Raw genomic sequence first — 26,669 nt, 5'->3', positions numbered from 1 at the left:
CCAAATATATAATTTTTTATAAAAAAAAATTTATAATATAATTATTTTTAATATATTTTCATATTACTCTATGTTTACAGTAACCTTACAGCAACCTTACAGTAACCTTACGGGAAGCTTACAACAACCTTACCGTGTAAGCTTACCACAACCTTACCATGTAAACTTACCACGACCTTACTGTGTAAGCTTACCTTAGCTTTACTGTGTAAGCTTACTGTTATGGCGGTAGTTTTAAGATGACCTCAAGTTTAGTGTAAGCTTACACGGTAACCTTACAAACCCTAGAGATATCCTTACAGTAACCTCACAGCAAGAAGTCGTGCTATGTGGGAAGGCTTTCGGGCCTGAGCCACGAAACCCTAAAAACCCTTTTTAGATTTCAAGGTCAAATTTCTCAAAAACCTATAGGGTAATGAAGCAATTTTGATTACGGATTCGTGTTCAGCATGTAATTAACAAAAAAAAGCAATAAATTCAATAGTGAAAATGTTTTTATATTGCTTTCTTAACGTTTTGTTATTATTATTGTCAACTCTATGGACTCCAAAAATTTATTTCTGTTGCATGATGGAGTTCATCGTAGACGTTCAAGGTTTCAAAAGACATAACAACGATTTCGTCTTCAAAATTCGAATCTTCTTATCTGTGGTAATTGCCAGGACGCTATAAAAGTGAAAATCTTTGACTAACACATAATTACCATAGAATCGATTGGACAGCTGGAAACATCCCACACAGTGAACTTCGTCCTATTCGGAATACTACGAGGTGTTAGTAGCATCTATGTTAAAGGATTAGAAAAGAAGAGGAATATTTATTAAATGTACAAAATTTAAAAGATATTTAATGCATCCTTGAAAAAACCTGAAAATAAATTTTTAACAGCATCATACACTGCATAATGAAATTCGTATTGTATAAAAAATGTAAAAATTCTTCTTTTATTACATTAAAATCTTTTTATGAAAATTGTGAATCTTTTTTGTAAATAATTATACACTTTGGTCCTTGTTGACAGTCCTGGTATTTCGCACTTCAAGTATGTTTTGCGAAAAAACCAGCGGAGAATACTCTAAATATATGTTGAATCACATGACCTTAAACGATTGCAAGAATATCTTTTGTCTGAAATAAAGAAACAAGACTAGACACTTAATTTTCAATTTTTTATATGACTATTAGTGTAATATCGTTGTAAAAATATTTTACCTAAAGTTTTAACAAAATTTCAATTAGAAGTTAACTTTTATTTAATATACATATTATTCGACAGTTATATTCTAATACGTGTGCTATAAGATACAATAAACTAAGTGCGGGTACTCACACGTATACCTATCGTTGAAGTGTTAAAAGAAAATTATATACATATATTCTCGACGCAAGAGACAACACCTATAAGGCATCCGTAATGTTCAATAGTACTGTGCATTCATGAAGCATACTGTACAAGGAATAGAAAGGAAAAGAAGAGGTGTATATCGTAGGCTTGTGTATGCGATTACGTTTTACTTGTGGCGGCCGGTCTTTCCTTCAGCGTTCAGTACAATGTAGTGTTTCACGATTACACTAACGCCATTTACAATCCTATTATTATCCAAGTAAATCTACTGTTATGTACATTGTCATTGAAAGTATTTATTTTTATTTACAAAATGTTTGTCTGACCAACCTTCAGTGTCTTCTTGCCAGTGATCATAACGTTTAGGAACGTCAAAAAGTTAAACAAAAAAATGTATGTAAGCAACTTAATAAATAATTCATTTCTTTTATGCGTTTATTGAAAACTATAAATTTTTGTAATAATTTTCAAAAGACAAGGCATAATACGGTGATATTGTTTAAAATATTTATTCTTTATTATTCCCAACTAGTTTCGAACATGTTTTTTTTCAAAATGATATTTTACAATATTTATATTTTTTGACAAACTTTTCAAAATTATTATAACTAAACGGTGTGATAAAAAAGGAAATATATTATTACTTTAAAAAATTCGTATATTAATTTTGTTTTACAAATATTATTAAATTAATGCGTCTTTTGTCTCCATTAAATAAATAATCATTTTGGATAGTAATATTAATAATTTTAATAATTAATAATGAAAATAGTAAATTATTATGATCTCCTTCATTATCAATCTATAATAAATAATTAAATCTCCTTACCCACGGATTTATAGTATAACGAGATTCATATTTTCTATATGTAAATATGATGATAATTAAATTCTAGAGTTAGACAGAAGAGGATCGAACCTACCCATCTTAGTATATTTATAAACTAACCTTAAAGATCTTAGTCTCGAATATGCATTTTTAAATAATTGTAACATTCTACTTAAATAATCGGATTAAAAAAACCTATGAATGATTTTGCAACGATTTTTCTTGTAATTTTAATTTTTTTAATCCCTTCTGTTAATCCTTTTTAACTTCTTTCTTCATAAGCTTTATTAAGAGGAGGCACCATGCCCAATTTTGTCCCAATTAAATTTAAATTATTAAACGAGTTTATATTTTTTTTCCTGCATCACTTTTGGGATCTAAAAACACACAGGATGGTAAAAAAATTAAACTTTTTGACCATTTTAGAAAGGGGTCATCCATAAAGCATGTGATACATTTTTTCGAAATTTTAAGGTCTAAGTCCTGAAACGCAGCACATTGGATTCGTAATAAGCGATCCAAAAATCCCCCGTATATACCCTACTTTAAAATAATTCTACAAATGTTTTTAAAATAATTTAATTGATTATTTAAAATTAAAATTTTCCCCAAAAAAGTATAAATTTATACATTCATCCCTAAAACTGTTTTTGTGGGGAAAAACAAAAAATACGCGTCAATTATTTTTCAATGAACTATACTTTTGTATACACAGTTTATCAGAAAAATCGGGGTGTGACACTTCTTGTCAGATACGTCAGTTAGATTTTTAAAACAATAAGTGACTGATCTTAGGTGCAGCACTCACTTGTTTTTTTTAGAATGAGTAGTTATAACCATAGCCAAAGTAGTATTGTAGGCATAGATTCAATTTAATTAGGGAAAAATTCAGGGTGTGTACGATACTTGGAGTTCCTAGAAAGCCTAATTTACTCGAGGAAATAAAAAAAATATATTTAAAAACCTAAAACTATTAGAGTTTTTCTGAATTATTAAAATTTCTTAAGCATATATTTTATTTATTTTTATAATTATACACACTTGTGTTTTAAATATTCGAAACTGTTTTATAAAATTTTTCAAAAACGTGTAATGGCCATTTCAGATGATTTTGAATAATTAATTAATATTTCTTTAAAATTTTCCAAAATGTCCATTTACGGAAATTATATTGTAATTATTGAATTATTAATGTGTAAAGTGTAAAAGTACTTACCTGTCAGTTTAATAGAGCGTGATGTTTTATTAATTTTAATCGAAATAAATGGTGAAAAATGATAAGATATATTTATAATAAAATATTTTAATTGCTTAATTAATAATTTATTAAGCTTAATTGAATCGTGAATTTCGAAAAGGACTCAACTCTGAAAACCGTAAGAATCATTTTCATTATCCATTGTTATGCAGAAATAACCCTTAGGCTTTTTTAAGTTGAGTCCTTTTCGAAATTAACGATTCAATTAGTGTTAAATGATAAAAAAAACATAATTCATAAAAAGAATTTCCAGTATGTTGTGAACAAGAAGAAAAATGGAAAAATGAATAAAGTAAAAATAGTAAAATTTACTCCTGAAATAGTAAATCTTATTCCGGAAATAGTAAATTTTACTATTTATGGAGTAAAAATTGCCAGAAATGCGCAGAAATTGCGGACAGTTCAGGTTTTACTTTAAAAATAGTAAAAATTACTTTAGGGGAGAGTGGGGCAAAACCGGGTACTTTTTTATAATTCTCGGTTTACGAAAAATCTATTGAACAAATTAGTTCAAGTCTCGTTGAAAATTCTTCCTTGAACATTAGAAAATGAAAAAATAGGGTCGATAGCATGAAAAAAAAATTTTTGATAAATTTAAACTAGATTTTTCAAAAAAATGCAAAGTACCCGGTTTTGCCCCGATGGTGGGACAAAACCGGGTAATATTAAGAAAATATATAAATCATGGAATATTCTTTAACTTTTTATTCAATTAATATTATATATCACTTAAATTATAGAAAATAATTAATATTCAATAAATTTAATCAAAATATATAATGAATAACAGCAGTTAAATCTTTTAAAACGAAATTTTTCATATTTTTATTAATTTTTTATCGTTTATTTATCGATATGGTAAATAATTGATATATCGAAGGTTAAACATCGATCTCGAAACATACATGTCGATTCTTTTGAGAAAAAATTTAAATATGCATAGTGTAATGTATTTAAATATATCCGGTTTTGCCCCACCGTTTGGTACCCGGTTTTGCCCCGCACTGCATTTTTTAACAAAATGTAAAATTCTCAGCTTATTGTTAATAATTTAACAATTACTTTTAATGAAAATTACTCGTAAATAAACGCTGAAAAAGATGTTATACTTGCCGAAACGAATACATCGACACAAAAAGTTTTATAAGTGATTTACTTTCGATAAAAAATGGATTTTCTTTTGAGCTAAAATTTAAAAGTCGCATAAAATATAATAAATAAATTTTTATATAGTGGTTATATAATTAAAATGATGTTGGTTGTAAAATAAAAGATATATGTAATAGGTGACACAAATGGAAATGCCTATCATGGAAAACTGAGGGTACCCGGTTTTGCCCCACTCTCCCCTATTCGTTTTTAGGCCAGTCAATAAAGACAAAAAGTGCCATTAAATGTAGACAGGCAACTCTAACCGGAATTTGGTAGTTTGGGGGGGTAGTATAAAGGCCCCATAGTTTGCTCTCGATTTCCGGTTGCAGAAGTTGTTGTAAACAATGGTTGAAGTTGGTGAAAAGTGGTTTTTGCGTGCTCGTTGCTTTCCTCTACATTTTAGAGGAAAAAGTTGTTATTAGAAAAAAAAGGTATTAAAAATACCTACAAAATGGTAGGTCGAAAGTTAAAATCGGATTATTTGTTTAAAAGTTATTGAATTTAAACCATTAAAAATGGTACTTTTTTAATTGTTTAATAACTTTGTTAATAATAATCCGATTGAAGTGAAACTTTCTGAAAATGTGCCCCTCGCGATACTGAACAAAATGAAAAAACTTCGAGTTTAAACGGATGAATAGTTTATAAATTATTCCATTTGTTAATTAAAAACATGTTGTTTTTCAACCTAATTTCTACAGAACGATATGGAGCGAATTCAATTTTTTTTCTTTCATTTTACTCTTGAAGAGTGATACTATCATGTACATAAAAGAAAGAATTGAAATTCATTAATTAATTGCATTATTATGGATAAAGAAAAAAGGGTTCGTTTTTTCGTAATAAACAATTGAAATTACTCGACCAGTTTTTACTCTATCGAATTCTAATAAACGCAATTGAATTTCTTTTTTCTTTACAAAACTTTTAAAAAAAAGAAAAACAATCTAGGTCAAAGGGGGGGGGAGATAATTTTTTTTTTTCAAAAAAATCCTAACACTATAATTATTAATATTTTTCATTCAAATTTACAGTACTTGTAGTTTAATATGTGTACTGTTAAATAAAAAATTGTAAACATTGAAAAAAATTTTTTTATTATTTATAATGACAGTTAAAGACAGCTCATCATTTTACTTTGCTCCGGAAGGCGGAGTGGGGGAACACGTGGCGCGTAGCAAACGCCGCCACAAGATCAAACTCGCCCGATCAAAATTACAAAATTTGTTATAACTCGGTTAATTATTAACCGATTTTAATCTTTCTTTTTTTGAATTCATGTTATTTTTTCTCCTCTTTTCAAAAATAAATTTACATTTTTAATAAAAAATTTTTTTTTGCTAATATTTAAACATTTTTTTTTAATAACAAATTTTTTTTCACTAATTCAATTTTTTAAAAAATTTTTTTTTAACTGCATATAATGATAGGTATTTTAGTGTCTTTTTATGTTTAACGTTTTTTAAAATTATTCATACACCTTCGTGTAGCACTATGTCATTTTTTTCATAATTTAAAAAATTTTGATTTATATTACTTTTAAATGAGGGATAATAAAACATACACAATGGAAAGTAATTTATTATAAATTAATTTTATTTATTATATTTTTAAGATTAATTATTATTAATATTAGTAATAATTTTATACATATTACAATTACAAATCGTCATCATGATGTTCATGCTCATTAAAATTATCCTCATTTAAAGTTTCACACATTTGAAAAATATTATTTTCATTCTTATCATCATTTGTATATTCATTTATACCATCGTTCGTATTTTCATCATATAAATTATTATTAAAATACATTAATTTTTGTTCTATACATTAAAACATCATTACATTATTTTAAAAGTAATATAAATCAAAATTTTTTAAATTATGAAAAAAATGACATAGTGCTACACGAATGTGTATGAATAATTTTAAAAAACGTTAAACATAAAAAGACACTAAAATACCTATCATTATATGCAGTTAAAAAAAAATTTTTTAAAAAATTGAATTAGTGAAAAAAAATTTGTTATTAAAAAAAAATGTTTAAATATTAGCAAAAAAAAATTTTTTATTAAAAATGTAAATTTATTTTTGAAAAGAGGAGAAAAAATAACATGAATTCAAAAAAAGAAAGATTAAAATCGGTTAATAATTAACCGAGTTATAACAAATTTTGTAATTTTGATCGGGCGAGTTTGATCTTGTGGCGGCGTTTGCTACGCGCCACGTGTTCCCCCACTCCGCCTTCCGGAGCAAAGTAAAATGATGAGCTGTCTTTAACTGTCATTATAAATAATAAAAAAATTTTTTTCAATGTTTACAATTTTTTATTTAACAGTACACATATTAAACTACAAGTACTGTAAATTTGAATGAAAAATATTAATAATTATAGTGTTAGGATTTTTTTGAAAAAAAAAAATTATCTCCCCCCCCCTTTGACCTAGATTGTTTTTCTTTTTTTTAAAAGTTTTGTAAAGAAAAAAGAAATTCAATTGCGTTTATTAGAATTCGATAGAGTAAAAACTGGTCGAGTAATTTCAATTGTTTATTACGAAAAAACGAACCCTTTTTTCTTTATCCATAATAATGCAATTAATTAATGAATTTCAATTCTTTCTTTTATGTACATGATAGTATCACTCTTCAAGAGTAAAATGAAAGAAAAAAAATTGAATTCGCTCCATATCGTTCTGTAGAAATTAGGTTGAAAAACAACATGTTTTTAATTAACAAATGGAATAATTTATAAACTATTCATCCGTTTAAACTCGAAGTTTTTTCATTTTGTTCAGTATCGCGAGGGGCACATTTTCAGAAAGTTTCACTTCAATCGGATTATTATTAACAAAGTTATTAAACAATTAAAAAAGTACCATTTTTAATGGTTTAAATTCAATAACTTTTAAACAAATAATCCGATTTTAACTTTCGACCTACCATTTTGTAGGTATTTTTAATACCTTTTTTTCTAATAACAACTTTTTCCTCTAAAATGTAGAGGAAAGCAACGAGCACGCAAAAACCACTTTTCACCAACTTCAACCATTGTTTACAACAACTTCTGCAACCGGAAATCGAGAGCAAACTATGGGGCCTTTATACTACCCCCCCAAACTACCAAATTCCGGTTAGAGTTGCCTGTCTACATTTAATGGCACTTTTTGTCTTTATTGACTGGCCTATTTTCCATTTTTCTCCGTGAAATAAAATGTGACAGTACCGATATATTGCAAGCCGCGCGTTACATACGACAGATGTCGACACTTAACTTTACGTTTTCGAATATTTTTTCATTTTTTAAAAGTTCAATAAAAAAACTATATATGTTTCATAATTAAAAAGTTGTAAACAATTAAAAAATCTTAATTAACGTAAACTATTTGAATTTAAAAATTTTTTAATTTTAAAAAATACGTTTTATTTTTTAACAGATAAACCATACAATGGACCAGCTCACCATAAACCTCTAAAGAATTATTATAATCCTGGAACTAATAATTCGGTAATTTACTACTAAATTTTCCATCAACTTCATTACAGTTTTGTTTTCAATAACTTAAATCTATGGAAAAGGGGATTTCAAAAAGATTTGGAGAGGAGACTACATCTGTAAAATTACAGAGTGATAATAAATCTAGGAAAAATGTACTTCCTTTATTATATTGTCCAACTAAAAGAATCGAATTTGAAACAAATATTGACAAAAGAAAATCTATTGATAGTGTTAATTCGATTTATAAGAACAGCAGAATGCAAAAGAAATCAACTAATTCCATGCTAGCAAATCTAAAAGATTTGGAACGATTAAGTACAACTTCTGAGTCTACCACAAGTATGTTGAGGAATAATTCAATTACCCAGAAACAATTAAAACCTCAAGAAATGGTAATACCAAATAGTGCAGTATCGACTTCCTCTAAAATCCGATCAGAAGTTTCAAAAATACAACAGATTTTTCAAGCCTCAAAGAAAAGTCAAGAGTTAGTAAATAGGCAAAAAAAATCTGTTACACCAAGAATAGAAGCAACACTGGATATTAATAAATCGAATTATTTAAAAAAATGTATACCAAAGCCTCTAGTCCCTCAGAGAAATTTGAACAATTTGCGGGATTTTGTGTCAAATAATTTTACAAATGGTAAAAAATGTTTAAAACAGAAAACTAATGCTTCCAAAGAATATCCCCAAAATAAAATGAATTATAATGTCGAAAATATGAAGAGTTGTGAAAATATTGAAACCAATATTCAAGACCGCCCTCAACTACCTATTAGAAAAAAAAGATCTTTAAATTATAAATTGAATAAGGATGGAATTTCCGTTTCCAAAGAGATTAAAATTTCATCAGAAACTAAAAATTTTGCGGATAGTGCTGAAAATAAAAATATTTCAAAAAATAATGTAAACGATACAGTTTTTAAATTAGACAAAAAAGATGAAAAACAAAACAAAAACGATGATATAAATGAACCTGATATAATGAAAAGTTTAATAGAAGAATCAGAGCAACAAATTAGTAATATAAAATCAGACAAAAAAAAATTTGGACATAATTGGCAGGAATTTATTCAATATATTTCTTCAAATGAAATGAAATCATATTCTGACAGTAAACATGATGAAAAGGGTAAGTTAATAATTATTTTTAAATTACATGGAGCAAAAAAATTAGCTGATATAGCTTAGCTACTTCAGCTAATTTTAATTGCTATTATATGGATAGCAATTTTATTAGCTATTTCTGCTAACTGATGTTAGCTGGTTGCTGTTATCTATATAGCTGCTAACAGTTACCAGCTGGGAGACCTAATAATTTAGCTAAAGTAACTAACATCGAGCTCAAATTATTAACTGTAATGACTAATGATTAGCTGTGTTTTCTAACCTCAAAAAACATATTAGATTTTATGTAACATACAAATTTTTTAAACATTGATCGGATTCACTTAAAACTTGTTCCTTAGGGGTATTTGGGATCGTTGATTACGTATATGAAGTCGAATTTTCAAAATTCAATATGGAGGGTTCAATATGCCAGACAAATTTTTAATTTCTTTAAATTTTCACGTCACTTGGTGTCTAGGGATTTTCAGGGTCGCTGATTACAAATCTCAAGTCAGATTTTCAAAATTCAAAATGGTGGAAAAAAAATTAATGAAAAAATTTACGCCATATTGGGTTTGCCATTTTAAATTTTCAAAATCTGACCAGATCTTCAGATCTTCTAATAACAAAAATTACGTAATTATAAAAAGAAATTTACACTTTTGAATACAGATTTCTTGATTTTAATATTTTTTTTATTAATATAAATTTCATCTTAAAACTGCAGTTAATATAAAGAGGAGGGTAATAATAAAAAAACACAACAGTATTTCAAGTAGATCTACAACTTTTAATTATACTTTTATAAATTCTACGTATTTTAAGAGATAAACACAAAAACCATGAATTTTGGATGTTTTTATAGTTTTCACCATATCTAAATATGAAAATACATAAGTATAGCAAATTTCATTGAAAACAGAGGGGGACATTTTTGGAACTTTATGCCTTATACGTTATCTATAATTTCGATGTGAATGACATGTATATTAGTCATCCATTGTGAATGTTATTCATATTCAACTACAATTAACTTTGTAAACACGTACATCTGACGTTTTAGTCTTTGCCAAGTCATTGTCAAGAGCGCGTTCAGTGTATAGTGTGTTTAGAGTTTTAATTCATTTTCTCTCTGTCAACAGTTAGAAAAAAATATTTCACATTGAATTTCACTTAAATTTACAATGGTGGCCTTCATTATTGGTTTTATCTACTTTCATATACAACTTCTTCGATTGGAAGTACAAATGGTTTTAAATTCAGAAGATTATAAATTATCAAAATTTTTTCTATAATTAAAACAAAATTGTGGAATAAAATAAATCTTTATTTTCTTCATGTAATGAAAAAATAATTTAATAAAGAAAAGAAAATAATGGAGCAAAGAGCTATATATAGATGTTGTACAAAATTGTGATAAACTTTACTATTTATTAATGTTGTCTGTTATTAATAAACTAATATTTTCCAAAAAATTGTATTTGTTAAATATCTTAAAGTAAACAGTTATAATAAGTCTTTAAAGTATCAATAAAATTAATGGTTTTATGATAATAAAAAATAAAAATGCTTCAATTATAATATTTGCAAAATTAATAAAATTTATTACAAAAGTAATGAATTGAATTTTAATATTACGATATTACTGTAATTGAATTAAAACATTTTGAAAAGACGTTAAATAATATAGAACGAGAGGTCACAGAAAAGATAACCTTTGGAATGATTGAAAGAGAAATGAAAATATCAGAGGGAAAAATAAAGGTAAAGACAGTTGATAAGCCACAAATCGGAAAGTGAAAGATGACTACTGAGTATGTAAAAGCTTGTTGATATCAGCAAAACTATTGCTGAAAATCAGAACCTTTATGTACACTTAACACTTATTTTTTTAAATACAAAATATGTTAATTAAGCTGAACTTTCATAATCTAACGTTTTGGACATTAATTACTAATAAATTCACATTTTTATGCGTTCTTGCCTAACTACTTAAATAAAATTATAAAATGAAACACAATAATTTAATACAGTGCACCACAAAGAGTACATACTTCAATCCAAATTGTTGTTTAAAATAAAAATATAGACCAAAAAAGAAGTAGATTTTTCTAAGCTGAAGAAGAATTTGTGAATTATGGTAGAAGAAAAACGAGGGACTCCTAACAGTATGGATTTTGTCACAAACTGTAATAATCTTTTATGTTTAATCGAGATCATCCATAAAGCATGTGATACATTTTTTCAAAATTTTAACACCCCCCTCCTCCTTGTGATGCTTTTTCCATTAACGATTAACATGTAGTGTGATATTTTGCTGACCCCCCTAACATGCTTCATGGATGGCCCCTAATCATACAACTTATAATAAAATTATAACAAAAAAAATACTTATTACTTAACAAACAAAAATTACGCTTCTACTCTATTGAAAAAGAATGAGCGTAAATATTACCATAAATAGGATCATAAATATTACTATATGCTTACGACTCTTACATAAGTAAACCTACCCAAGTGTGACTCGGCGATTTTAGCTCGAACTTGGTAAATTACACAGGTCTACAAAATAAAAGTTTTTTTTAGATATCGGAGTAGTTTTTAATGTATTTTTGTGCGCTGAACACGATCCCGGATTTCAAAATTGCGTATCACGTCAGGATTTTGAGTAAAGTGAGGGTAAAGACCCCAAAAACCATTTTTTTAAGTTTTTAGTATTTTTTTTCTCCTTAACCTGACGTGCTAGAGACTTCTATATAGGCTTAAATTAAAGCTTAAGTCGTACACTTTAGGACCCATATGGGGTTAAAGACACCAATAAACCTTTTGTGTGTCTTTAATCGCATTTTTTTCAAAATTTCAGATTTTTTTTTATCTTGCGCATATGGGTCTTAAAACGTACGACTTAAGCTTTAATTTAAGCCTATATAGAGGTCTTTAGCAAGTCAGATTAAGGAGAAAAAAATAATGAAAACCCTCAAAAACACTGTTTTTGGGGTCTTTACCTTCACTCTACTCAAAATCCTGACTTGATATGCATTCTGATATCAAAAAAAAAAACCTTGTAGACTTGTGTTATTAGTACTTGGAAAAATAATTGATACGTATACTTTTTATATCGGCTAAAGAGAGGATTGAAATTATTCAAAAAATTTTGAAAATTCAAAATTACGGATCCAATATGGTAGATCGAATTTTCAAAAAATGACTAGCTTTTTATGGAATTTGGTATTTAGAGGTTTTTAGGGTCGCAGATTACGAATTTGTGGTCAAATTTGCAAAATTCAAAACGGAGGATCAAATATGACCATAAAAGTATAATGATTGTACATGCAGTCATAAATAGAGGCGTAATTACTGTTTCAAATTCATATTGTACTGTCACAATTATGATCGTATTTGCGCTCATACTTTTTCAATACTCTCTAATTCTGAATTAGTGAAAATGTTTACTAATTTGAATTACACAGAAAATTAAAAGGCATTAAAATAAGCTGCAAAGCTTATTATTTTAATCCAATTTTGCTTATTTTAATACCAAAATGGATTAAAATAAGCAAAATTGGATTAAAATAATAAGCGTTGCAGCTTATTCTAATGCCTTTTAATTTTCTGTGTAGTGACTCACTTTTTGTTTCTAAATTAGTTAAATTTTACTAATTATTAGTAAAATTTTACTAATTCAGAAGCAAAAAGTGAGTCACTAATTCAAATTAGTAAACATTTTTACTAATTCAGATTTAGAGAGTAGACCTCCCAGAAATCACCAATTGAACCTCCGCGTGCAATAACAACAGGTTTGGATTGTCTGTCCCAAAAGCAATATCTACTTCGAGTTACGCAGTAGAAACGAGAACGGGCCAATAAGGAGACTAGATTCTATCCCCCTCTACGCAACTCGAAGTAGATATTGCGGTTGGTACAGACAGTCCAAGCGTACCTGTTGTTATTGTACGCGGAGGCTCAATTTATAAAAATAATTACTTATTACAAAGTACCTTTAGATGATTTAAACAATATAATATAATATTTTAAAATATGTATTGAAAATTTTATAACTTAAACCATTAAATAAATAAATATCTTACAATTAGCTAATTTAACATTTTATATTTAAATATTTAGAAATGTAAATCACCGATTTCGTTTCAGATATTATTCAGTGGAACAAAAGCATAAGTCATAAGTGGAAAAAACTGGGAAGACGAAATTCAGTTCAAGATCCTCCAGAAAAAAGGGAATCTTTAATTTGGCAAAGGGGTAACTCCTTTGAAAATGTTTACATTACAAGGTCGACTCCTGTAAGTCGCGAAGCATCTCCTGTACCGAAGTCCCTACAAAGTGAATTTACTCCAAAGAAATCTATTCAAAATAGATCTTTAAGGTTACCAGGTATCAAATAAACACTCATTTATTTTTTAAAAAAAAAAACGCTTTATTTTTTACAAATACCATATTTGATTTTTTTAATTCTTCAAATTAGAAACATTCTTTTATCAGGTACGACGAATGGAATATCCGATATTCATCGCGCATTACGCAATAAATTTAGTAAATTTAACGCTGAGTTACGAAACAGGAAATCATCAGATTCATCTGACATCTTTTTACACAAAGAAAATGCTTCAAGCTTTTACGTTCCATATCCATCTTCAAATTCAGCAACTGATAATTTCACGAAAAATTTAAAACCTTTAAAATCAGACCCATTACAATCATTCACAATTCATGAACATGTGGAACCTGATCCTGTGAGCAACGACATCTCAAAAAGTAAAATTATGTGTGTAGGACAAAATTCCTATACCAACAAAAACATCTCAAAATGTCAGGTAAATTATTGTTGTATTCTAACAAAAAAAAAAAATAGATTGAACAAAAGATGACTAATAAAATTAATCGGATTGGCAATAATGATGATTATATTACAGATAAAAGCTTGATTTAATAGAAAATATACTATTCTAGGCGATGAGTTCTGAGAAATCATCAAAGCATTTGGCATCACCAAAGGCTTATTCGAATAATTATTATTCTCAACATGCTCTTGAAGGATCGATTCCTAAACAATATAATATAAATAATCAACGAAAGAGTAAAGTTGGCAGCTTTTATGAAAGCAACTATTTGGTCAAAGATGAAAGGTATATTTTCAAATGTTAAATATAATATATTTTTTAAATTACACAGGACGGCAAAATTTTGGCCTGCTTCAGAATCAAAAACCAGATTATACTTTTTCAAAGTATTTTGACTTGCTGAACTCGAATCTGACCTTAGAATTAACCCAGCACGTTAGGTTTTTGACATATTGTAACCTAAAAGTGCAGAAAAGACGTTTTTTGACCATATTTGAGGTCGTGTAACATTAAAGATATAATTTTGTTTCAAAAAGGTCGTTACATCATCTGAAATTACTATTCTTGCCCTTTAAAATGCATTTTGAAACTTTCAGAAAATCTTTATTTGCCTCTGAGTTATCGTCATTTGAATTTTCTGAGTGGTGAATGTTTCAATATTTGTGTATCAGGTAATGCTTCAAAAAATTCAAATGACAATAACTCAGAGGCAAATAAAGATTTTCTGAAAGTTTCAAAATGCATTTTAAAGGGTAAGAATAGTACTTTCAAATACTGTACCCGAGTCGAAATTTTTCCCTCTTTTCACCCTCGATTTTCTTAGCCTCTTTTCAGCCTGAAATCATGCGCTTATTTCCAAATCTGCATGTTTAGAGGTTGAAAAGAGATCTTGGAATTTTTTCTTAATTTGAATTTTTCGAAGTTTTATTCCTCCTAAAAGTTTTATAGTCATCTCTCTAGTCATCTTTAAACCCTCCTTTCAGCCTCCAATATAGCAGATATTTCCACTTTTGCAAATTCGAGGTCGAAAAGAGGGTATGAAAGTGTTGGAGAGAATAAAAGGAGGTTTTTAGAGAACTTATAGAGAGTCTAAATTTCGACTCGGGTAACGTCCTTTTTTTCTGCACTTTTAGGTTAAAATATCTCGATAATCTAACGTGCTAGGTCAATTCTGAAATCAGATTCGGATTCAACAAGTCAAAATACTTCGAAAAAGTATATAGTCTGATTCTTGGTTCTAAAGTAAGCCAAAATTTTGTATGTGTAAGGTTTTTTTTTATAAGAAATTTTATAAACGATACCATTTTTGTCCCATTTTTTAGTAGGATCTTTGCCCAATTTGATAAAGTTATTAATTAAATTATATTTGTAATTAATTTTTGAAATAACATGAATTTTAGAACTGATTTTACTTCAAGAAGCGAAGAGGAAAACAGTTACTTAATAAACTCTGATCTTTCTGAAAGCCAGAGGAAAACAGAGGATAGTCACTTATATCCAATTGGCTATCCTCATCATGATATATGCTGTGCTTGGAATACATTTGGAATGTGTAACGAAAATTTTAATAAAATTCATATACCACGAATAACTTCAAATAAAAGAAAAACACATTCCAAAATAGACGATCAAATTATGAATCAATCTTTTGAAAAAAATACAGTTAACTCGAGGAACATTCTGAATAATGTAGAATGTGGTCCTTTGAGTTTGAGAAAGGAAGAAAATTTTATTAAAAAATCAACACGTACATTAAGCAGTCAAAGTGTTGCGAATTTAAGTGCATGTTCTGAAAGTAGATTTAAACAAATACAGGTTGGTAAAAAAAAATACCTTCATTATAGAAGAAGTGTTAGTTTTAAGTTTTGAAATTAAAATTAGAAAACTATTACAAACACTGTTTATTTTTAACTGTAGATTGAAAATGAACATGATTCAGAAACAGAGGACGGTTATGAATGTTCCGATGCTACAGAGTCAAGTTTTTGTACTCTTCCGAGACCGCGTAAAGGAGGAGCATATTTTACAATTATGACAGTTAAATTCTCAAAAGGCCCTGGAAATAAAGGCTTGGGCTTTAGCATTGTTGGTGGGACCGACAGTCCCCGTGGAAGCATTGGAATTTATGTCAAAACTGTTTTTTCTCATGGACAAGCTGCAGACATGGGAACTGTTAAAGAAGGTAAAGATTTTACAACTATTCTAATAAAAAATTTTATAATTTAATTTTTACTTTGGATAAAGTTCCAAAACTTGCAAAAATTTAATTACTCTTTAAAATCCCTTGTGTATGCAATTAGCATAAAAAAAATTGTAAATAAATGAACCATTTCAGGAGATGAAATTTTATCAGTCAATTCCAAACCTTTGTATGGAATGACTCACGCTGAAGCAATTGCAGAATTCAAGAATATTAAAACTGGTAATATTATTCTACTCATTGGACGTCGAGTAACAAAAAAGAAGAGATAACATTTTTCACTTTACTGTCGGTTTTACAAACTCGATTGTCTAATTTTTCTTTTCTATTAATTTTCCACAGTAAAAGTGAAAAATTGCAAACTCTACTTTCTTAATTTAATTATAGACGAGTGATTTGAAAAGAATTAAAAACATTAATACTTTGAGAAAAATAAAAAAAGAACAGCAAAAGGAATTCTAGTTTTTTTTTAATATAATTATATGTTTGTAAAGAAATAAAGAGATATTGAAACTAACTCTAAATTACCAAATACTTTAATTCTATTTTATTCGCTAGAACTAAAAAATTTAACTTTATAAGATTTTATTATCCGTTTTTTAATCCACTCTAAAAAATATTTTTTTTTCAAATTAAAAAATACGTCATCATATGGTACGCATATGCGACGCATGACGTGAAAGTCGCACGTGTGACTGTAAAATATAATATTTGTGCATCTAAATTTTATTAATTAATATTAATAAAAATATTTAAATATTTTGGATTCTTCTTAATAAATAAAAAGTACATGAATATGAAATAAATTTGTTTATTTTTTTATAATATATAATTTTTTTTCACATATCTAACACATATAACAAAAACAACTTTGAGACAGTATATCGTCATCGATGAAAACTACTTTCTTCTAAAAAAAAAATTTATAAAATTAAAAAAAAAATTGCTAATAAATTTTACAATTCTACACTTTTTTTTAAAGAAATAGTCAATTTTTAAAATCTTTTCTTTATTTGTTATACCATAAATAACAAAAATTATTAAGTTTTTTTTATTTATTAATTGTATTAATTATTTTTAAAATCTGTTCGTAAATAAAAATTATTTATAATATTTTTATGACATATACAATTTCATCTGCGGAATCGTCAGATGATACGATTTGATTCATTTTTCTTTTCACGTAAAGTACCAAAAAAAAACTTTTAGGTTAACTGACAATCCCTATACGTCTGGATCACACGCGCTTTAAATTCTCTGCCGGTAATGTAAAACAGGGAGTCAATTACGTGACTTTTTCCGGATTCCAAATTCCAGATCCCACTCTTTACATTCCGGATTCCACTTTCAAAATTCCGTATTCCGAATCCCACATTCCGGATCCCACCTTCAAAATTCCGTATTTCATATTCCACATTCCGGATTCCACATTTCACATTCCGTATTCCAAATTCCGGATCCCACTTTTCACATTCCGTATTCCACATTTCGGATTCCATTTCCCATATACCGTATTCCGGATTCCACTTTCAAAATGTGGGATGTGGAATCCGGCATTTTGAAAGTGGAATACGGAATGTGAAAAGTGGTATCCGGAATTTGGAATACGGAATGTAAAATGTGGAATCTGAAATACAGAATTTTAAATGTGGAATTCGAAATATGTAAAATAAAAAGTAGAATCCGGAATGTGAAATCCGAAATGTGAATAGTGGAATCGGAAATGTGGGATCCGAAATAAGGAAAGTGAAATCCGGAATACGGGATTTAGAAAGTGGAATCCGGAATGAGGAATCTGAAATATGGAATTTTGAAAGTGGGATCCGGAATGTGGAAACTGGAGTACGGAATTTTGAAAGTGGAATCCGGAATGTGGGATCCGAAATACGGAATGTGGAATCTGGTAAGTGAGATCCAGAATACGGAATGTGAAATTTGGAATACGGGATATAGAAAGTGGAATCCGCAATCTGGAATACGGAATTTTAAAAGTGAAATCCGTAATCTGAAATACGGAAGTTTAGAAGTGGGATCTGGAATGTGCAATACGGAATGTGGGACCCAGAAAAAGTTACGTATTTAACCCCCAGCTTAAAAGCTTTTGCTCCCGCTGTAACTTCGACTTTCTGCTGTGAAATCGAAGCGAGAAATACATACTTTTGAACAAGGTATAAAGAAGCATAAATTTAATCAAAAATGCCAACAAATCCTATTGCATCTTTAGTTTTCTGAATCTTCTAAATCATCAATATCATACTACAATAATTGTCTCGAATTCAACAGTTGTGCGAATTATAATTAATGAAAAATGCATGAATTTATAATTAATAATAATCAATAATATAAAGAAATATGTTATAATTTACTCATGAAAATTATGTTATATTATATAAATATAATATAAATATAATAATATAAAAAGTTATTTATTAAACTCGATAAATTTTATGCTTGGAAATTTTGAATTTTTAAAGATCTGACACTTTTTCTTGTTTATTTAAAATCGTTACTTGAGTAACATGATTGCTAGTGTTCTGTTCGGACACTCAATTTGTTAAAAATATCATTTTTATATTTTCAGAAAATATTTTCGGCGCTTGTTAGTGTTACGACTCGGCATGCCTTTTTAAATGTCGTTTTAAACTGAAAGCTTGAGAAAACATTTGATTGCATTTATCACATTTATATGTCTTTGATCCATTATGAGAATTTAGATGTCTTTTTAAATGACTGGATAATTTAAATTTTTTGCCACAAAGTTGACAATGATGTTGTCGTACAGTGTCATGAGATGCTTTGTGACTTTTTAAATGACTGGATTGCGAAAACCTTTTATTGCACATATTACATTGAAATGGTTTCACTTTTGTATGAATTCTCGTATGTTCAACAAGATTACTTTTTTGAGTAAACGATTTATCACAGTATTTACATTTATGCAATTTTTTATCATCATGTGATTGTAAATGAATTTTTAAATTGTATTTTTTACTAAATTTTTTATCACAAATACTACACTCGAATAAACCTTTTCCACTGTGCAATTTAAAATGAGCATTCAAATTTTTAGCGAAACGAAATTTTTTTTTGCAAATATTACATTCAAGTCCATAAATCTTTTGTCTACCTTGCATATCGATTTGACTATTTGTTTTATGGGAATTCATATGCTCTTCTAAATAAGAAGGATAGGTAAAAATTTTGTTGCAAAATTTACATTGATAAATATTCGATTTTGTATGTAATCTTATATGTGCATTTAATTTACTTTTAGAAGCATAAGATTTTTCACATGAAAAACATTTAAAAGGACGAAGATTTGTGTGTAATAAACAGTGAGTTTCCAATTTAGATTTTTGGAAAAATTCTTGAGAACATTGTTCACATTTATAGATTTTGTTATTAGAATCTTCTAATTTATCTAAATGACATTTTTCTTTATATTTCAAAGAATTAGACTCATCAAAACATTGCTCAATCATTTTTGAATTATTTTGGGAATGAATAATTATGTCTGACTGAAATCTAGCACTATTCAATTGTGTTGTATCAGAAATAATAGAATTTTGAATTTCATTATTTTCATTCATAAACGAATGAAATGGATAATTAAAATTTGATAAAGACTTTTCCATTGTAGAATGAACTAAACTATTTGTAGATGGAATATTAAACTTGGAATTTTGTCTATTTTCAATGGTTTCTTCATTGCAAACTAAATTAATATTATTTGTGTCATGTGTTAAATTGTGATGAATAAGTTGTGTTCTATTTGTAAAAGTGTGATTACATAAGGAACAATGAAGAGCGCATGCAGCTCGATTGCTAATTAAATTATCTTCTTCTCTTAAGTATGGAATAGTTAACTTCGAAGGTTCATTAACATTATCTATATCAAGATTAGTTGAATTGACAACTGCGTGATTTAAATTCGGAAGCGAATTTTGAGATTCGGCAATACGCATATGTTGAGATGGTATATTATTTTCATGTTGTAGAGGAACATGTAACCGATTATGGAGACAAAGTTCCTGATAATTCATAAAAACTGCCCCACATTCTACGCATTTTAAAGTCTTTTGTGCATTTTGTAGTGGTACAAAGCCTTGATTTTGTTGGTAAAGTTTACATCCACTTACAGTCGTATAGGATGTCATTCCTTTTACCTGAAAATATACAGATTCGTCGAATTTCGAATACATCGCACATTCATAGTTTACGATCCGCCAGATCATGCTTTAAGTGCAACGACAGTTTTTTTTATAATTATAATAAATTATGTTTCATGCTAAAATCATACCAGATTTCTCTTCGTGTAGATCTTTAATTACATCAGGGTTGCCACGGAAAACTGATTTCAAAATTCCATGACTTTTCCAGGTTTTCCAGACCATTTTTTAAAAAATTCCAGACCCAAATATAGATTTTAAAAAATTAATTTTTAGCTAATTATGACAAAAAATACAAAATCCTTTAATTAAATTATTAATAAAATAATTTATTAGGATCAATTCAAAATTAATTATCCAATTTTTCAATCAAAAGAACTTAAATTAAATTATTATCGAAAATTTCAATTAAAATTCAATTATTTCCCAAAATTTTCAATTCAAAATGAACTGAAATTCAATTATTTCCAAATGTAAAATCAAATAAAATTTCATTATTCTCAAAAATTTGAATTCAAAATTAATTGAATTTTCAATAATTTGAATTTAAAAGCATCTAAAATTTAATTATTTCTAAAATTTTTCATCGAAAATTTTTTTTTTTAAATTTAATAATTTCAATTATAACTCTAAGGAAATTCAATTATTTTCAACTATTTTAATAATATTCTTTAAAAATTCAACTATCTGAAACCATTTTTCAATTAAAAATGATTTTCAAATTATTGTATTTTGACCGCATTTTCTAATAAATTTTTAAAGAAATCGTCTAAAATTTTAATTAAAAATCACTTAAAGTTTCAATTAATTTCATAAATCTCAATTTTAAATCTTTGAAAATTCAATTAAATTTAAAAAATGTTTTCCAAAAATTGTTTGATAAATTATTTTTAGTTCTGTAAAATTTAATAATTGTTTGAAAATTAACAATATCTTTTGAAATTTAATTATTTCTGAAAATTTCAACTTTAACCCTTCGAAAAGGATTATTATTAAAAAAAAATTTTTTATTTAAAAATCTGTAAAATATTTTTGTTAAAATAAAAAACAAATCCACTTTTTTGTGGAATATAAATCGACTAAAACGACTTTTTGTGTCTTTAAGTTGATTCGAGGCCTGTGTTTTTATAATTAATATTTAATAGGTATTTGTTGGCCCCTGGTACCTTAAAAATTAATTTTTCTCTAATTACTATCTTGTACGAAATTTCCTGGCGCATCTTTTTTCTCATCTTAAATTTTTTGTATTTGTATACAATTTTTGAATCAATATACAACTTTAAAAAAAATTTCGTTGGTAAACGAATTTTCGAATTTAGAATTTTAAAGATACTTATTCCGAAATTTGGAAACACAATTATACAACTTTGGCAAAAATGAGAAAAAGAATTGTCAAAATTTGACACGTCATAAGATTACTATTCAAAAAAACACGTAAAATCAGAAAAGGCCAACTTCAAGTTAGGACAGAAGGACAGACCAAGCATTTTATTATTATATAATTAGTTTAAATTATTTTATAACTAACACCATTTTTTACGTAATTCTTTGTATTTTTTAACATTTACATACTTCAAATTAATTTTTTCTTAAATTTTGTAAGAAATAATGACTGTTTCATATTTACCCCTAAATTTTAGCAAATTTGAAAAATTTAGGGGTAAATAGAAACAGTTGATTATTGCGAATTAATGATACCCATATTTTCTACTACCCCATAAAATTGTTCCACGGAAGTTAAATAATAACTCAATACACAAAAAAACCAAAAGTATTGCGATTTAAAAGAAAAAACTTATATTACACCGGCACACAAAAAAAAAAATTTCGAGTGCGAAGACCGCCACATGGTAGGTTCTCTTCCTTAAGATGTATCTAAAGAGAAAATCCTAGTCCGACCTCGAGTTTGGTTCTTGTTTCATTTTTACAGGCCTGGTGGGGGGGTGTAGTTTGAGAAATTAACATACATGGGAATTTAATTTCTTTTATCAACTGAAAGTGAATGTTTGCTTATTCTAACTGTGGATTTTGATTCAGTGGCTCTAATTACATGAAAATTTAATAAATACACAAATTTAAAAATGGCGGATCCAATATGGCGGACCTAAAATGGTGGATTTTTTGAAAAATTTGCTTGGATTTCCTTGAAACTTGTTACTAGGGGGTTTTTCGGGTCGCTGATTACGAATTTGATGTCAAATTTTATAAATTCAATATGGCGGATCCAATATGGCGGACCTAAAATGGTGGATTTTTGAAAAATTTGTTTGGATTTCCTTGAAACTTGTTACTAGGGGGTTTTTGGGGTCGCTGATTACGAATTTGATGTTACTTTTTCAAAATTCAAAATGGCGGATCTAATATGGCTGAAAATTTTCGAAAAATTGTTTGGTTTTTGTAAAAAATTGCTATTTTGGGCTGTTTAGGTTGCTGAATAAGATTCTGACACTTCTATTTTTTAAATTTTGCAATAGTGAATTTAATGTGGCTGACAATTAAAATTTTTTTATTTTCTCGATCGTTTACCCTGAATCTGAATTCACCAAAATTTAGTAATGGCTTGATGTAAAAGTTGTCAAAATATAACTGCCACATTAAATTCACTATTCCAAAATTTAAAAAAAAGAAGTGTCAGAATCTTATTCAGCAACCTAAACAGCCCAAAATAGCAATTTTTTACAAAAACCAAACAATTTTTCGAAAATTTTCAGCCATATTAGATCCGCCATTTTGAATTTTGAAAAACTAACATCAAATTCGTAATCAGCGACCCCAAAAACCCCCTAGCAACAAGTTTCAAGAAAATCCAAACAAATTTTTCAAAAATCCACCATTTTAGGTCCGCCATATTAGATCCGCCATTTTGAATTTTGAAAAACTAACATCAAATTCGTAATCAGCGACCCCAAAAACCCCCTAGTAACAAGTTTCAAGGAAATCCAAACAAATTTTTCAAAAATCCACCATTTTAGGTCCGCCAAATTGGATCCGCCATATTGAATTTATAAAATTTGACATCAAATTCGTAATCAGCGACCCGAAAAACCCCCTAGTAACAAGTTTCAAGGAAATCCAAGCAAATTTTTCAAAAAATCCACCATTTTAGGTCCGCCATATTGGATCCGCCATTTTTAAATTTGTGTATTTATTAAATTTTCATGTAATTAGTGCCACTGAATCAAAATCCACAGTTAGAATAAGCAAACATTCACTTTCAGTTGATAAAAGAAATTAAATTCCCATATATGTTAATTTCTCAAACTACACCCCCCCACCAGGCCTGTAAAAATGAAACAAGAACCAAACTCGAGGTCGGACTAGGATTTTCTCTTTAGATACATCTTAAGGAAGAGAACCTACCATGTGGCGGTCTTCGCACTCGAAATTTTTTTTTTTTTGTGTGCCGGTGTTATTGGTGAAACTTAGCAAATCTGTTTCTATTTACCCCAACTGACCCTAATAATTTCATATTCATACTCGATTCAAAATATTTATTTTACGTAATTTTATAAAGACAGCAACACCGTGTTACGCAAAAGAAAATATTTGACCAATAGAAACTAAGTTTTAGAAACGCCATATTGATTTCAACTCTAAGCACTAAATTTAAAATCGAAAAGTTGTAATGACAACTTGAAAAGTTGAGATTTTTCGATTCACATATTGCAAATTAAATTTTTAGAACGAGATTTTATAAAATTCCCTGACAATTCCAGGTTTTCCATGACTGAAAAAATTTCATGACAATTTCAGGTTTTCCAGGTTTTCCAGGTCCGTGGCAACCCTGTACATCTATTTTTTGAGTTAATTTTTTTATATAATTACAAAATTGAAATAGCATTTACCTTTAATAATGCTTGTCTTAGGGCTCTGTCTGCAACTCGACATTGTTCACGATATAATAAAGCAGATTCAGCACGAGTAACGCATTTATCGCACATTTTCTCTGGTAGACCATCTCCTTGACATACCTGCATTAATAATAATAATAACTACCCAGTAAAAAAAAACTAATTCAGATGAATTGAAATAAATTAACTTTTTTGGCGAGATCCAATTCGTATTTGTCGCTAAGCAAGATTCAGTGAAGCCCTTTGTATATTCAATTCAATTCGTACCAATGTCAAATTTAATTTTTTATTTTTTATAGCTGTGTAGAATTTACTGATGTAGTATTTATTTGTGTAGAATTATAAAAAAAAATTATTTTTCTAATTCTAAATCTTAATGTGTTGAGTTTATTTGTGTAGAGTTTATGGAGAAAATTTTATAGCTTATTGTATAGCGTTTTTCGATGTAGTATTTAATTGTATAGAATATATTTTCATTTTATTTTGGTGAGAATTTACTCGTGTACAGTTAGCGGTAGAGTACTTTTTTGTGTAGATTTTTCTCGTTTTAAATTTAATTATTTTCATTTAATGTGTACAGTTTATTTGTGAAGAATTAAATTATTATTATTTGATGTGTAGAATTTATAAATGTTGAGTTTAATTGTGTAGAATTTTACAAATAAGCCGAAATAAAGGAAAGGTTTTATTCATGTGTAGAATTTAATTCTGTCGAATTGAATATTTTATTTTTCAGAGCTGTGTAGAATATACTGATGTAGTATTTATTTGTGTAGAATTATAAAAAAAAAGTATTCTTATTTTTCTAATTCTAAATCTTAATGTGTTGAGTTTATGGAGAGAATTTTCTAGTTTATAGTTTATTGTGTAGGGTTTTTCGATGTAGTATTTAACTGTGTAGAATATATTTTTATTTAATTTTGTTGAGAATTTACTCGTGTACAATTAGCGGTGCAGAATTTTCTTGTGTAGAGTTTATTTGTGTTTAATTCGTATCGCCCCCTTAATTTTTATATTATTTTTTTAGTAACTTTCTCCATAAACAGTGGCGCACACTCGGCTGGAGCAGGGGGAGCGGCCGCTCCCCCTGGTCTAAGGGTGGGTGGTGTCCAGAGGGTGGATAAAAATATAAATAAAAAATTAAAATTTTACATATAAAAATGAGCTGAAACATATTGAGTTGAAAAATTGCATGAACACGCGTATTTTTAACTTTGATTAAACAATTATCAAAATGTTTTGTTTTTAGAAAAAGGGTAAAACCATTTGTAAGTTACATGGGAAATGACACTTTACGCCTTCATGCAATTTTTTTTGCTTGTCAGAATTTTTGCAGGGGGGGGGTCCCAAGAAGTTAGCGCCGCTCCCCTTCTCCGAAAACCAATGTGCGCCACTGTCCATAAAGATGAACATTTAAACCATTATTAATTTATAATTATTAAAAACTGAATATTGTCCCAGTAAGAAGCGAAAAATTAATAATAATTGAGAATTTTTAATTCTTTTGAATTCCATTTCTATCCAATTCTTTTATATTCATTTGGAGTATTTGAAAATAAGTTGAATTTAATTTTAATTTCAATACCATTTAAAATTTTATGCAGAACAAAAATTGTCGGTCCGAAGATTTGAACCTACGATTATGAAGAAACTACAGATCGAATTAAAAGGCGACGACAAAAATGTAAAACACATATTTGATGTTTTAAGATTAAAAATCCGTTGAATTTAAAATTCTAGCTAATTCTGTTTTTGAATTATTATAAAAATAGAGTTTTAAGGAGATTATGCAACAAAATATAATATTTAATATCTTAATAATATACATGTTTTTATTTATAATTATACCATTATATATAGTGACAATTTAAAACAGTTCAATCATACTTTAATATTTATTTCATATATGCATAATTTTGTTCTTTGCGATTGTCATATAGCCATCAGTATTTATTGTTATTTTTATAAAAGGTTTTTCTATCATTATTATTTATTCTATATACTTTTTCTTTCAATAAAAATAAAAATATTCCTAACCTCTAAACAAGATAAAGACCGCAGTTTTGCAGCAAGTGATGACCCAGATGGACCAACAAATAAGCACACCATTTTATCATTATCTTCTCTTAAACATGTGCGACACAGTTTACTAATATTTTCACTGTCAATCTTCTTTGTAACTATAAACATTATTGAAATGTTTACATATCATTCAAAACTGTATATTAATTCAAATGTTCATCTGTCCCTAAGGCTCAACACACACTGTTTACATTAACCAGGGTTGAGTAATTACGCATGACAAAGTTTTTCGACGACGAATTTTACTACATAAAATACGTAACATATGTAGAAAATGTATATTACCTACCCATCCCTGGTTGGAATATATTCG

At 27.9% G+C, this 26,669-nt stretch overlaps 2 protein-coding genes across 6 annotated transcripts; one reads left to right on the top strand and one right to left on the bottom strand.

The window, feature by feature from the left end:
* Positions 1-1,326: 1,326 nt before the first annotated feature.
* On the top strand, positions 1,327-16,771 carry LOC127288049 (uncharacterized protein PF3D7_1120600-like). Of its 5 annotated transcripts, none has more exons than XM_051315255.1 (8): positions 1,491-1,738; positions 8,022-9,217; positions 13,348-13,587; positions 13,696-14,027; positions 14,164-14,339; positions 15,455-15,869; positions 15,972-16,236; positions 16,390-16,771. In XM_051315255.1, the coding sequence occupies exons 2-8, from the start codon at positions 8,155-8,157 to the stop codon at positions 16,524-16,526; spliced, it is 2,628 nt and encodes an 875-aa protein (XP_051171212.1). In that variant the 5' UTR covers positions 1,491-1,738; positions 8,022-8,154; the 3' UTR covers positions 16,527-16,771. The 5 variants fall into 5 exon arrangements, with proteins under 5 accessions (XP_051171216.1, XP_051171212.1, XP_051171213.1 ...); XM_051315256.1 differs by having other exon boundaries at positions 1,491-1,742; XM_051315258.1 differs by lacking the exons at positions 1,491-1,738; positions 8,022-9,217 and adding exons at positions 10,246-10,959; positions 11,229-11,384.
* Positions 16,772-17,246: 475 nt separating this feature from the next.
* On the bottom strand, positions 17,247-26,528 carry LOC127288054 (zinc finger protein 761-like). Its single transcript, XM_051315272.1, has 3 exons — positions 26,312-26,528; positions 24,269-24,394; positions 17,247-20,420 (listed from the first exon to the last, which is right to left on the bottom strand). Exons 1-3 carry the CDS (start codon positions 26,462-26,464, stop codon positions 18,861-18,863), a joined length of 1,839 nt encoding a protein of 612 aa, XP_051171229.1. The 5' UTR covers positions 26,465-26,528; the 3' UTR covers positions 17,247-18,860.
* Positions 26,529-26,669: the final 141 nt, after the last annotated feature.

Source organism: Leptopilina boulardi, unplaced genomic scaffold (assembly GCF_019393585.1).
Source record: "Leptopilina boulardi isolate dan_hultmark-lab unplaced genomic scaffold, ZJU_Lbou_2.1 LbouV2_38, whole genome shotgun sequence".
Taxonomy (NCBI): domain Eukaryota; kingdom Metazoa; phylum Arthropoda; class Insecta; order Hymenoptera; family Figitidae; genus Leptopilina; species Leptopilina boulardi.
This window is presented reverse-complemented; position numbering and strand designations above follow the sequence as displayed.